Genomic DNA, 12,245 nt, shown 5'->3' on the forward strand with positions numbered 1-12,245 from the left:
AGGCTGTTCTATCTAGTAACAAAACCAGACATCACAAATTAAACAAACAATTTATTTACAGCCTACTTTTCTGTTCTTTTTTTCAGTGCAGTATTTCTTGGCCAGATTACACAAAGCAACACATTTTGGCAAGGGGTTGGGGTTGGTGAAATACTTCACATTGTGAATGAGGGGAGGAAGGTGGGGGAGTTAGAGAAGGACAAAGAAGAAGACATGGTCTCTGCGATTTCCTGGACCCGGGAAGGCTTCTCTGCCAGCAAAGTGGGAAAGGTCTCCCCTGAGCTACTTCTGTGAGTTTCCTTCCTGAGGCTGAGCAGGACTGCCCTCTCCCCACAGCCCACTCACTGCCCTACATAGTTCGAGAAACCTCTGATCTTCCCACCTGCAGCAGAGGTTAGTACCCCAAATCTGGTAGTTCAGAGGTAGTTTACCTCATAAAAAACAACATATTTCCTAGGGGTTATTGTACCCCACACCCACCTGCAGTTAGGGGGTGCTACTATTTCCCAAGCGGGGCGATCACTCGGCTTTTGGTGGCTTCCCAAACAGATAGCTGGTTCTCTGAGAGACAGTCATGGGGAGTCCCGTAGGCAAAAAGAAGGCTCCAGGCGCCTTAGAGGTTCTCTGCCTTGGTCCAGGCCTGTGGGAGCCAAAGGCGGCTCAGGGTGAACTGCAGTCTCCGATCCGGCCGGGTGTTGCAGCTCGGGGCTGTGCCGTTGCAGAGCCTGCTCGGTGTCGGCCCCCGCCTCAGTCCGTTCCGCATCGCTGCCGGGCTCCAGATCCAGGGATTCGGCCTCGCTGCTTTCGCTCTCGCCTTCTGAGCGGCTAGGGCTGCGCTCCACCTCTCCCTCGACTGTCGGTGCAGCGCCCCCTGCTGGCTTCTCTTCTGGCTCCTTCTCTTTGTCCTTCTGCGCCTGCGCCTCCTTGGAGTGCCTCCACTTCATGCGTCTGTTCTGGAACCAGACTTTCACCTGCAAGAGACACAGAGCAGAGACACACAGGGCATCAGATGGGGGGGGGGGGGCTGAGGCTAGACTGCAATTCTCCCTCTCCCAAGGTCCAGGGCACCACTAACCTCCAGCCCATGTTCCTGTACCCCTGGCCCAGAGATATAAAAATAAGGAATTCATGTTTTTAAAGAGTAAAACATTCTAGTCTTCATGGGCATAGGAAAATAAATAAATTTCAGGGTTAAATTCTGAACACGTGTGAAATATTGTGTGAGTTTTCCTTTACCTTTTATTAGAAGGTAACTTCCTAGGTTTTATGAGCATAGAGAAAATATTTTCTCCATCCACAACTTAGCTATATTATAGTATCCCCTCTATTCCCTACTCCAATAATTTTTGCCATCACAGGAATCATGGGCACTGATCCCATTGTGCTGGATAGATCTGAGAAAGAGTGGCCCACAAGCCCAAGCTTAAGCAAAAATGAGCAGATCTTAATTTAATAAGAAAACCACTCGTTTCCAGTTTTTGAACAAAAATGAATCGGAGAAGATAGAAAGTATGTTCAAAAGACAAAGACTTATTATTACTCTGGCCTCTCTTATTTCGTTCTTTTAAAATAATTACCTTAAATTAAAACAGTTATGTAAAAAAAAAAAATGAAATACGGGAAATAAAGAACCGTAAATGCAGTTGTCGTCTTGATTTTTCATAATAGGCTCCCATGAAAATTGAACATATTGTTTAAAATACAGCATCGAGAGGCTATAGCAAAACCTAGAATTGTTCTACCAAAGTGGGTGGGTAGCAGTCCCAATCCTACTGTTTACTCAGAAGTAAGCCCTAAAGATTTCAGTGGAACTGCTAGGCAAGTACCCACACAACTGCAGTCCAAATATGTTTACTCTTTACTTAGTAATCTCCTCCCTAAGCGCACTTGGGTATTCTGTTGAAATCGATGGGACCTACACTCAAATGATAATATGTCTAGGATTCCTGTATTAATCTAGAAGAGGTGTTTTCCTGGCAACTAGCCATAAAATCCCCATTGAGGTTTTTCTTCTCTGCCACCAGAGTCCTTTGTAGTTCTCTCTTAGGGTTGAGTATATTGAATGGATATACTTCAATTAAAAAGGAAAGGGAAAAGAAAGCCAGTCTGCTGGAACAAATATATACTTCCAACTCAGATATACTCAGAGCAAACTCATTGGAATTAATGAGCCTAAGTGAGTTGATTTCAATGGGTGTACTTGGAATAGATCTAAATGTTGAATAAACAACTCAATGAATATTACATGGATGGCAGTTGCTATCTCTGCATTATCCAGGCAAATATCATTGAGGAAGTGATCTTTTGAAACCAATGTGTCTACCGTATAGTTTATTAGGCCTTCCACATTGTCACAATAGAACAGCACAGTCCCTTATTCCCCGCTCCCTCCAATCTCACACCCCTCTCTCTCTTCTTTAGCTAAAAGTATTTTCATTACTGATATTTAGTTGTTTAGCAGGCTCTACAGTACAGTGCTCAGCTTTGCAAGCTCACATAAGGGTTAGGATAGATTATTGCCAATTTTCTACTGGAGTCCCAGATTCACTGCTGCCAGACTCACTTGGGTGGCAAGGCAACAGCAGACCAGCTGCACTTTGAAATCAATGTTGCTGGCTTTGTGGCTGATCTCTAATATTCCATAGGCAAATGCTACTTGAACATAAATATTTTAACACCGACGATTTGGGGCTGCACTTCTTCATGTATGTGTGTCTTTCCCAACTGACAGTAGGATTGTCCTTATAGAAACCAAGGGCACAGACCAAGACAAGCTCTTTCGAACCCCACTGCTTTCAACCAGGAGAGATTTATGCTGCAATCCTATATACACTTTCCTGGGAGTGAGTCCCATTGAAGTCAATGGGGCTTACTTCTGAACCAATGTGCATATGATCACACTGGTAAACATATATGAACTCTCCCACTGAAATCAGTGGGGCTGGAGTGTGCATGATTTTGGTTGGATCATGTCCTAGATGTCTCCTTTATTTGTGCTTGTTCTCTTAGGTGCAAGAGGTTACATGATATTGATTTATTTATATTTAATTAATGTATTTATTTGGTAGATACAGATTTAGCAGCTATAGATGACTGTCTTTCTCAAGTTCAGTGGTCACAATTATGCAGTTTTCAACATGGTGAAGTCTAATCCTGCATTGGATTGGGCCCCACTGTATAGAAAGCCAAAACTCTGATGTTCAGTAGGACATGCACAGCACTGCAGTCATAGTGTATTCTTTATTATACCTATATGCCCCCTCATCCCACAAAATAAGTTTAATCCTAACCATGTCTACTCAGAAGTAAAGCCTATTGAATTCAGTGGGGCTTACTCTCAAGGTAACCTGGGTTGTAACCTAATTTATCCCATTACTTTTGGTGCACCCTGAAGCATAACCCTATATATGTTTACTCAAAAGTATTGATTGGTTGCTTCTGAAAATTAACTTTAATTGGATTGGGACCAGTTTATGCACTGGTAACCTGATCCTTTTTAAAGGTAGGGTACAGCATATAATTATGTTAACATGAATGAAAATAGTACATGTGGTACAATGGTTAGTGTGTCCAGGTTTCAAATCTCCACTCAGGCCTTAAACTCACTGGGTGACCTTGGGCCTGTCGCTCGCTCTCAGCCTAACCTATCCCGCAGGGTTGTTGTGAGGATTAAATAAGAACTATGGATCCTCATACCCACAGGACCACCTCTCCTGGTATACACTGCGGAGGACCTTGTGGTCCATAAATAACAACACATTGGAGGTCCGAAGCCTCAAGGAAGTTAGATTGGTTTCAACTAGGGCCAGGGCCTTTTCAGCACTGGTCCCGATGTGGTGGAATGCTCTGTCACAAGAGACTAGGGCCCTGCGGGATTTGACATCTGTTCCGCCTGGCCTTTGGCTTAGACTTACTCTGACCCCTTATAGGGGATTTGGTATACAAATTTTCCCTTGGCTTTTTTGCTGGCCCATATAGGACCAGCATGGATAGCTGGCTCGGGTGAATATCTGATGTTTCCTCCCTTTATGGTCTTGATTTATGGGCTACTACTAAAATGAGGCTGCATTTTAAGCTGTATTTTAATTAGCTGCTTGTTTGTTTGTTTGTTTGTTTGTGGGGGTTTTTCCTTTTACGTTTTATTGTAATTCATGTTTGGTGTTGGCTGCCCTGAGCCCAGCCCTGTCCAGGGAGGGCGGGGTATAAATTAAAAAATATTATTTATTATTATTTATTATTATTATTACTATGCAATCCACCTTCAACTCCTAAGAGAAAAAGCTGGGATGTAAAAGAAATGAATGAATAAATAAACATTCCTCAGTACATCTTAACATTCTGTGTGTATTCAGGAAGAAATATGTTCCAATATATTTCCCTAGACTCCGAAAAACACACACCACAAACATATAGCCTTAGATGCTATTACACCACTCAGGTTCTATTGCCAAGGGGAAATATTCTCTGCGTGCAAGGGATATAATTCCTCCTATAGAATATTTTCCACTACAATGAAATAAGGGGCTGGAAAAGTACTTTGAAAAATCCCTTGAGGATATCCTTGAGTCCTGCTGGACTGTTCTACAGCTCATTCGAGGGTGGGGAGAGGCTGGTCTCTCGAGGAGAAAGGTGTTTGGCTTGCAAGATTTTGCACCCACAAGCAGCATTTGTGTTTTTTCACCCCCACCAGAAACACCTCAACCTTGTCTAACAGTTAGCAGCTTGCCGCCAAAGTAGCATTTCACAAGGCCGAAATATCACACGGCCTCCCCGCTTCTTTAGTTGCGTTTCCTACCAGGGCTGCACTTCACAGTCAAAGCCCCCAATCCTCATCTCCCTTCGCAGCCAATTTCGTCCTTCCTCGCTGGCTTTTCCCACTCGCAGCCAAAACAAACACTCCGGGTGTAACGGACATAAATCTTCGCGTGAACTTCTGGTCCCTTTCCTCCCCCCCTTTGCTCGCTTCAGCAAATCGACATGTATTTACTGCATTACTAAGCACGAAGCAATGTGAAGATACCTCATATTAACGCTGCAATACTTTGCAAATTAAGCCCGAGGCGAGGGCAGTGGGGAGCGCAAGTATCTCAATGGCTCTCTTCTCTCCGCCTGCCCACGGTTGTCTAATCCCCTCCGTCCCAAACGCGCAGCCCGATCCTTTGCTGATTCCCCACCAACAGTGCGGCTGGACGCAAAGGGGGCTAGCTCACAAGATTGCAATGGTGGGAGGGGGAGAAACCTCCGCCTTGGTTTACGCGGAAGCAAACGCAAACAAACTCGGCAACGAAAGATGTAAGGCTTAGCGATTCAGAGGAACTTCTCTTGGAGTAAATACGCACAGGATCGAGCGCACGCTTTGCAGGGAAATCCTAAACATGCCCTGGATTGCAGCCTTAGTGGACGAGGTTCCCGTTTATTTCACTACGTGGGCTCTCTAGTTCAAAAAAGCTTATACCACAATCAAGCAGTTTTTAAAGTGGCGTAAGACTCGTGTGTGTGTGTCACCCCTACTTCTCAGGAATTTGTAAAACATCATAAAGATGATGATGATGATGATGATGATGGTGATTAAAGGCCTGCCCTCTTGAAATAAAGGGGAAATGTCCTCTCATCCAGACTTTTACTGATATTACATTTCACTGTTGGGTTAACCCGATCCTAACCTTGCGATGCCCGTTTTTTGTTTCCCTGGCGCGTCGAACCAGGGATCCGCGCCCCGCGCAAGCGCTTACCTGCGCGTCCGTGAGTCCCAGCATGGCTGCCAGCTGCTTTCTGTCCGGCTTGGTGACGTACTTCTGGATTTCGAAGCGCTTCTCCAAGCCTTTCCTTTGGAGATTGGAGAAAACCGCTCGGGACCACGAGCGCTTCCGTTTGTAGGTCTGAGGCAGCGTGTCTTTGGTGAGCACCGCGTAAGGCCCTGCAGGGTGGAAGGAAGGAACCAAGGAAGGAGGGAGGGAGGGATAGAGGAGTGGAGAGAGAGGGGGGGTTGAATGAGGGACCGCACTGGTAGCCCAACACCTTCCGGATTCGGGCACTAATAAAAGACCCATGGGTCTCTTGGGGAATATCTTAACAATAGATTTCACCTTTTTTGCAAAATAACACTTAACGGGTACTCTCGATTTATTTCAAAGCACTCACCCTACCCTCCCAAGCCCACTTTATGAGTTCACCCCACACATGAGTTCGACCTTTATTTTACTTTTAGGCACCGTTAGTGTTGGAGATCAGGTCTGTTGAAGCTCGTGCCCCCATATATCCCCTCCCATTCCCTGATTCTTCCTGAAGGCGAACTACCTGTAAACTCATGACTTTCCAAACAGCAGCTACTTCTCTTTGCAGTGGAAGCAGCCCGTGGATCCCATGGGGACTTTTCTTCCAAGTATAAATAGCCTTTTAGGATTGATTTTAGGCAAGGCCGGGGGGTGCCAAATTCTCGCAAGCACCCCCTCTCAATCCTCAAGGCTCTCTCTCTCACCACACCGTTCCTACACACACGGTTAGGAGCTGGGCACTCACAGCCCGCCCACCGAAAACTCGCAATGGCACCCCTACCGCGATCCTAAAGAACGCGCGCTTGGACGGCGCGGTTGTTAGGATCTGGCGCCTAATCGGGCCTTCTGAAGGTTTGCTTGGCCGTAAGTCCCATTGACTCCCACGGCCCTTACTCCCAAGTAAACCGCGCGCGTTCCTGGGAATCGATCGCCGGAGAGCAGAGCGAAAGGATGGCTTGGGGCAGAAGGGGGTCGGGTTTAAAAGAAGGGTGCGTCTGTACCTGGAAAAGTGTCTTGAAACTGGTGCTGAACGGAATTCCTTGGGGTTGTGTTTAAAGGCCCCAGGACCGCGGAGGTCTCGTTAATGGGCTCTAGAGACGCGAAGAACTGGCCGGCCGGAGGCTGTAAGGCGGGGAGATGAACCCCAGATGGGCGGCTGGTGGTTAATAAGGAAGTCAAATCTGCGGGCACAGGAACAAGGAGAGCTCGGTTACAGAAGAAGGCAAGGAGAGAGAAAAGGCGCACGTTCCCTGAAGCCCCTTGCAGCCAGGTTAAGGCGGTTTAGACTCTGGGCAGAATTAGGTCTTATGGAGAGGCCTTTTTTGGGGATCCCCCGCCCGGTCGTGCCGTTTGCTTCCCTCACTTGGAAATACGGGGAGCCAATCCTGCTGTTCTTGGGGAGCCTCCTGCTCATTTGCTGAGAGGGGGGCTCCACTTTTAACCGCCCCCCAAGTCCTACCCTGTCGGGAGCGCGGCTTACCCGTGTCTAGGCAGACGGGAAGAACGGTGGGCTTTTGCACGACGTTGTTGGACGGTGGCGAGGCTGCTAATTACACCCAGAAGGAGCACCGTTCCGTTCAATGGTTTTCCTCCCGAGTAAATGTGTGCGGAGCCTCGGAGCCTTGAAGCTGCCTTTTCCACTCACACCCACCCACGGTGTTACAGATATTTAATTTTATTTTTGACTTGGAAGCGAGCCCTCCCCACCCCTGTCCGGTTGAAAGCAATGGGACTATCTTCCCAGGTAAACCTTCTTAGGTTCAGGATGCGGGTGGCGGGTTGTTGTGGTTTTGCTTAGGATGGGTTGCAATCCCCAACTTTTTTCCTGCGGGGATACTCGACTGAAGTCGAGAAGTAACCCAGAGAACTAACCCTGCGGCTCTGCCCCGTTACCAGGGCAGGTTTGATGGGAATAAATGGGAACATTAACTTCCCCCAATTAAGCTTTTTGGCTCGGGGGAGTTTGAAGGATCCTCCTATTCCGCAAGGTCCAGGGCAGAAGGTGTTGGGAGAAAGAGCAAGGAAGAAGCAAAGGGGATTGGCGGATCTGAGCAGAATCTCCAAACCAACATTATTGAGGTATAGAGGCGCTTTACCGTGAAAACACACGCCTTTCTCTCAGCACCCTCGCCCCTCTTAAAAAGCTGCGTTCACTCTCTGTAATTATTAGTTTCATTAACACGTCTGGATTGAGCTCTCGCTCGTGATCCGGCACACTTTTAACCCGACACTCTTGGATTTATGTCCGAAGGGAATGGCGAACACATTGACTTGGCAGAGAAGTTCCGTTGGGGTCAAGAGATTTTTATTTTTTAGCCAAGCGTGTAGAGGAAGATTTGGGGCCCACTGAGTTTTGATCCAATCGATCTGCCTTAGCTATGGAGTGGATCTCGCATGGTTCCGAGAGAGAATAACAACAATAACAACAGCAGCACCAATAATGACTTGGGGGGGCTCTCTCAAAAATCCCACTGGAAGGGAAGAAGTCTGTCTGTGAGTCACCCTCGGAATTCAAGCGTTGACGACCCATTTACCAAATGGAGAAGTGAAACCACCTTGCGTCCAGTTCCTACTTGTTCGCATCAATGGGAATATTTAGCCCTGACTGCAATGGGATATTATTTCCATCCAGTGCCCCAGGCCTCCATGCTAGAGTTGGCAGTCTTTGGACTGGATATGCCCCCAAGGTCATTTTCTCTCTCGCCCAGACCCCATTGCCCCAAAGATCAATCCCAAAATTGAGGTTGTTTGGGGATGGGACCAAAGAAATACGTCGATGATTTAGTCGCACTGGTTTCAAAAGAAAGTGAGCTTAAGCATGCTTTCACTGCAATGTCGAAATCCAAGAAACTTACTTCCAAGTAAATAAGTGCCGGAATGGGGAGGCTGGCCGCCTCTGTTTGTTGTTGCTGCTGCTGCTTTCTGAAACTTTTAGGCAAGTCGATTGCTCAACTGGGTGCTCCGTTGAGCAACAACCAGCACAAATATGAAGGCGCTGGGTTCCTTCCCCACCCGAAGAGCACGTCGATTACGCGATGAAACTTACGTTTCACCCAGCGCAAATACTCGGGGTTGCACCTACCTATCCACGAACTCGTGAAGGCCGCCAGAATCACCATTTCTCCTGAGAACATTAGAAGCGCCCAGCCGGATCAGACCAAAGGACAATCCAGCCCACCGTGGTCAACTCAGATGCCCCCCCCCGGGGGGGGACCCACATGAAGGGCAGGGGCGAAATAACGCTCGCCTTCCTGGCTAGGGTACCCACCACAGCCCTTCTCCAGGGGCCCTGAAATGCCAGGAGCTGAACCGGGCTGCATAGCTGTCAACTTTCCCCATTTTTAAAGGGAAATTCCCTTATTCCGAATAGGATTCCTCGCAGGAAAAGGGAAAAGTTGACAGCTATGCCGGGCTGTCATTTTTCTAAGGCACGAATCTTTTAAATTATGGACATGGCTATCATTTAATATTTCCATACATATAATTCCAGGAATCAAACTCCGAAATCGGAGGGGCTTGCCTATCTGTCTCACTGCTTCCCTATTTATTTATCCATAGTCATGCATTTTTATACAAACAGAGAAACACGCACGAGATCGATACAGCTATGAGCACGATCGACGGCGAAATTGCGCTCAACGTCCATTGGAATGAATGAGGGTTCCCTGTCAATCCGCACAAACCCCCTTTCCTGCTTCAGAAGCAGGACTCCTTAAATTCCCCAGTGGGGTGGGGATGGGGAAGAGGGTGGGGATTTAAAAAATAAAACAAAATAAACCCTCGGCTTTCTCTCTACCTCTCAGCGTGTTGCTTTCCTTGAGTTTCGGGTCAAACTCGGCGGATAAAATGCGGTCAATCCCAAACTTCAAGTCTTTGCTGGAGGGCGCGGGCGCCGAGCCGGGATGAGTCTGGTGGCTGGGGCCCCTGCCTCCTCCGGGAGAGCGGTGCTGCTGCTGCTGCTGCTGCTGCTGCGGGTGAGGATGAGGGTGGTGGAAAGCAGCGGAGAGAGGCGACAGGCGGGCGGGGAAGGCGACGGCCCCGTCGGGGGCCACCAGGGGCGTGGGCCGGAGCGGGGAGGCCGCGGCGTGGAACTGCGAGTGGGCATGCACGGCCCCCAGGTGCGCGGCCAGCGCGGGCGCTCCGGGCAGCCCGTCCACCGACGACGCCTCCCCGGCGGCGCTGGCAGCCGCGGCGGCGTGCAGAATGTCCGCGATGCAGAAGGAAGGTTTCTTGAGCCCCGACGGATCCAGCGGGAAGCAGCCGGGCCCCGACGGGGCGCAGTAAGCCGCCGACCACAGGCTGAAGTTGGAGGCGTAAAAGGGCGCCAGGCCGGCCGTGTACATCCTGCCGGGGCCCAGGGAGAGCCCTCCACGCCCGGCTCCGCCGGCTGCTGCCGCTGGGGGAAAAGTGCAGCGGCCGTCGAAGGAAGATCGTCAGCGCCCGAGTGCCTCTCGGCCTGCGCGCATCGCTGGGGGAGCCGAGCGGGGACAGGCAGCGCAGTGCGAGGCGAGGCGAGCCGGCGGGGAAAGACAGGCGCGTCAAACCAAATAACAACAACTAGGCGCGGGGGAGGCGCCGCCGCCGCGCCAGAAACTCCCCTCTCGAGGAGGAGGAGGAGGAGGAGGAGGGGAACGCCGAGAAAAGGAAAAGGAGCCGCCCGCCCACCTCGCTCCGCCAAGCAGCGCCTCCCCCCGAACCCAGGGTTTTTTCTTTCCTTCGAACGCGGCGTCAAAAGAGCAAACCCTTCTCCTGGCACAGCGGATTGGGCGGCCGGCGACCAATCGGAGGAGCGGAGGTGTAGCCGAGGAAGGACGAAGGGGCGGGGCGGGGGCGAGCCACGCCTCCTGCGCGCCCAGGAGGAGGAAGAGGCAGGGATGCCCGCTGCTTCTGCCTGCGCCAAGGAGAAGGGGGAAGATTCTGGCTCGAAAGCCTGTAATGGCCCTTCTTTGCTGCACCCTGTCAAAGGACGAGGCGCAAAGAGGTCCGACGCAGGGCTGCCCTGCCCTGCCTTTCTTCCCGTTTCCTGGAGGCGGTGAACAATCCGGAGTCAATTCGCATTCCTCCCAACGCCGCTTTCAAAGAGGAAGAGGGAGCGAGGCCGCCTCGTTAGCGGGGGGGGGGGACTGGACCACGATTCTCACCATCCTCGACCTTTGGGGAGGGAGCTGCTGGGAGTCAGAGTCCAGCAGTATCAGGCGCTACCACAGATTTTCGATCTCTATAATTTAATAGAAAGGGCGTCTCCTTCCCTAATTCAGTCTAAAATTTTGCGGACTGGGAAGAAAGATTAAACCTTCATAGAGATGTTTTTCTGCTTTCTGAAAACAAATTGAGCTTCTGAATTGTTCGGGCAGGGCAGAAAGTCTGGAGGCTCTTGCTTTGCATGCAGAATCGCGGATTCAATCCCCGGAATCTCCAGGCAGAAAAATTGTAGAGTTCATGCAAACATTGTTGGAGAGTCGCTGTTAAGTGTAGAAAAGAGCAATGCAGTATTGAGCTAGGTGGACTAATGGTCTGGCCCGGAAAAGGCAGGTTCGTATAATGTGCAGTAAAACACCTCAATATTTTATTGAGAGAGAGAGGGAGAGAGCCCTCGCCCAAAGAGAGAGCGGTAGCGCAAACAATACGAACCTTTGCTTCAGAATGCGCTACAAACAAAAAATATCAGCCCAGATAGGTGACCTTTGATTTGTATGTGATAAAAATGTAAATGTGCATCCTATGTATGTTAAGTCAGACGTGAGTCCCATGGGGTTCAGTAGAGATTATTTCCGATAGGATGCCTAGGATAACCACGGCAGTCGAATTCGCAATATTCTACTAGATCATCCAAAGTTCTAGTCCACTGAGTTCAATGGGAATGTTTAAATGGTGCTTAATTTTCAGTGCTTAACTCTCCCGTTTAAGTCAGTGGATCCTCAAAGTGATGAACTTTAAATGTCTGGTATCCTATTTTTTAAAAAAATAAATGCCAAAGTCAAAGGTATACAGTATGCTTCCTGCAGATCCAGCAACTAGTTAAGACGAAATAATCCCATTTAAACAAAAGAAATCTGGGCTTAAATAGAAATACTAGAAGAGGGCGCTTCGCTCAAGTGAATGAGAATCCTATTAAAAGGTTGCTTTTTATCTTTAAATTACGTTTTAAAATCTATCATCAGTTAAGTCTGTCTTCACACAAAACCTTACATACACTTCATAAGGCTGCGATCCTATTTACACTTTCCTGGCAGTGAATCTCAACGTGCACAATGGGACTTACTTCCGAGTAGACGTGCCTAGGATTGCAGTGTAAGTTGTGCATACGGTTTAAACAGAGACAGGAGCTGACATTTGCTTGATAACGTAAGCATTTAGCCTATCTTTTCTGTATACTGACAGCCATAGTCGAAGAAGAAGTAGTGCCATTAACTTCAGAAGGGTTTCTTGTCATGCGCTGAGGATAAAGTGGAGGTTATTTGAAGACATTTG

At 48.8% G+C, this 12,245-nt stretch overlaps 1 protein-coding gene across 2 annotated transcripts; it reads right to left on the reverse strand.

Moving 5' to 3' along the window:
* Positions 1-38: 38 nt before the first annotated feature.
* On the reverse strand, positions 39-10,447 carry HLX (H2.0 like homeobox). 2 transcript variants are annotated; one of them, XM_081857824.1, is made up of 4 exons: positions 9,571-10,440; positions 6,776-6,955; positions 5,733-5,917; positions 39-971 (listed from the first exon to the last, which is right to left on the reverse strand). In XM_081857824.1, the coding sequence occupies exons 1-4, from the start codon at positions 10,115-10,117 to the stop codon at positions 573-575; spliced, it is 1,311 nt and encodes a 436-aa protein (XP_081713950.1). In that variant the 5' UTR covers positions 10,118-10,440; the 3' UTR covers positions 39-572. The 2 variants fall into 2 exon arrangements, with proteins under 2 accessions (XP_081713950.1, XP_081713951.1); XM_081857825.1 differs by lacking the exon at positions 6,776-6,955 and having other exon boundaries at positions 9,571-10,447.
* Between the last annotated feature and the right edge of the window lie 1,798 nt (positions 10,448-12,245).

The sequence above is a fragment of the Podarcis erhardii genome, assembly GCF_964252035.2.
Source record: "Podarcis erhardii genome assembly, chromosome: 3".
In the NCBI taxonomy this organism is placed as follows: domain Eukaryota; kingdom Metazoa; phylum Chordata; class Lepidosauria; order Squamata; family Lacertidae; genus Podarcis; species Podarcis erhardii.

Bases quoted from the DNA above. Each gene is read 5' to 3' on its own strand.
- HLX (XM_081857824.1), bottom strand. From the start codon at position 10,117: ATGTACACGGCCGGCCTGGCGCCCTTTTACGCCTCCAACTTCAGCCTG. The intron at 6,956-9,570 runs GTAGAGAGAAAG...CTGTGCCCGCAG, and splicing joins GGAAAGCAACACGCTGAGAG to ATTTGACTTCCTTATTAACC. The intron at 972-5,732 runs GTAAGCGCTTGC...TGTCTCTTGCAG, and splicing joins TGGGACTCACGGACGCGCAG to GTGAAAGTCTGGTTCCAGAA.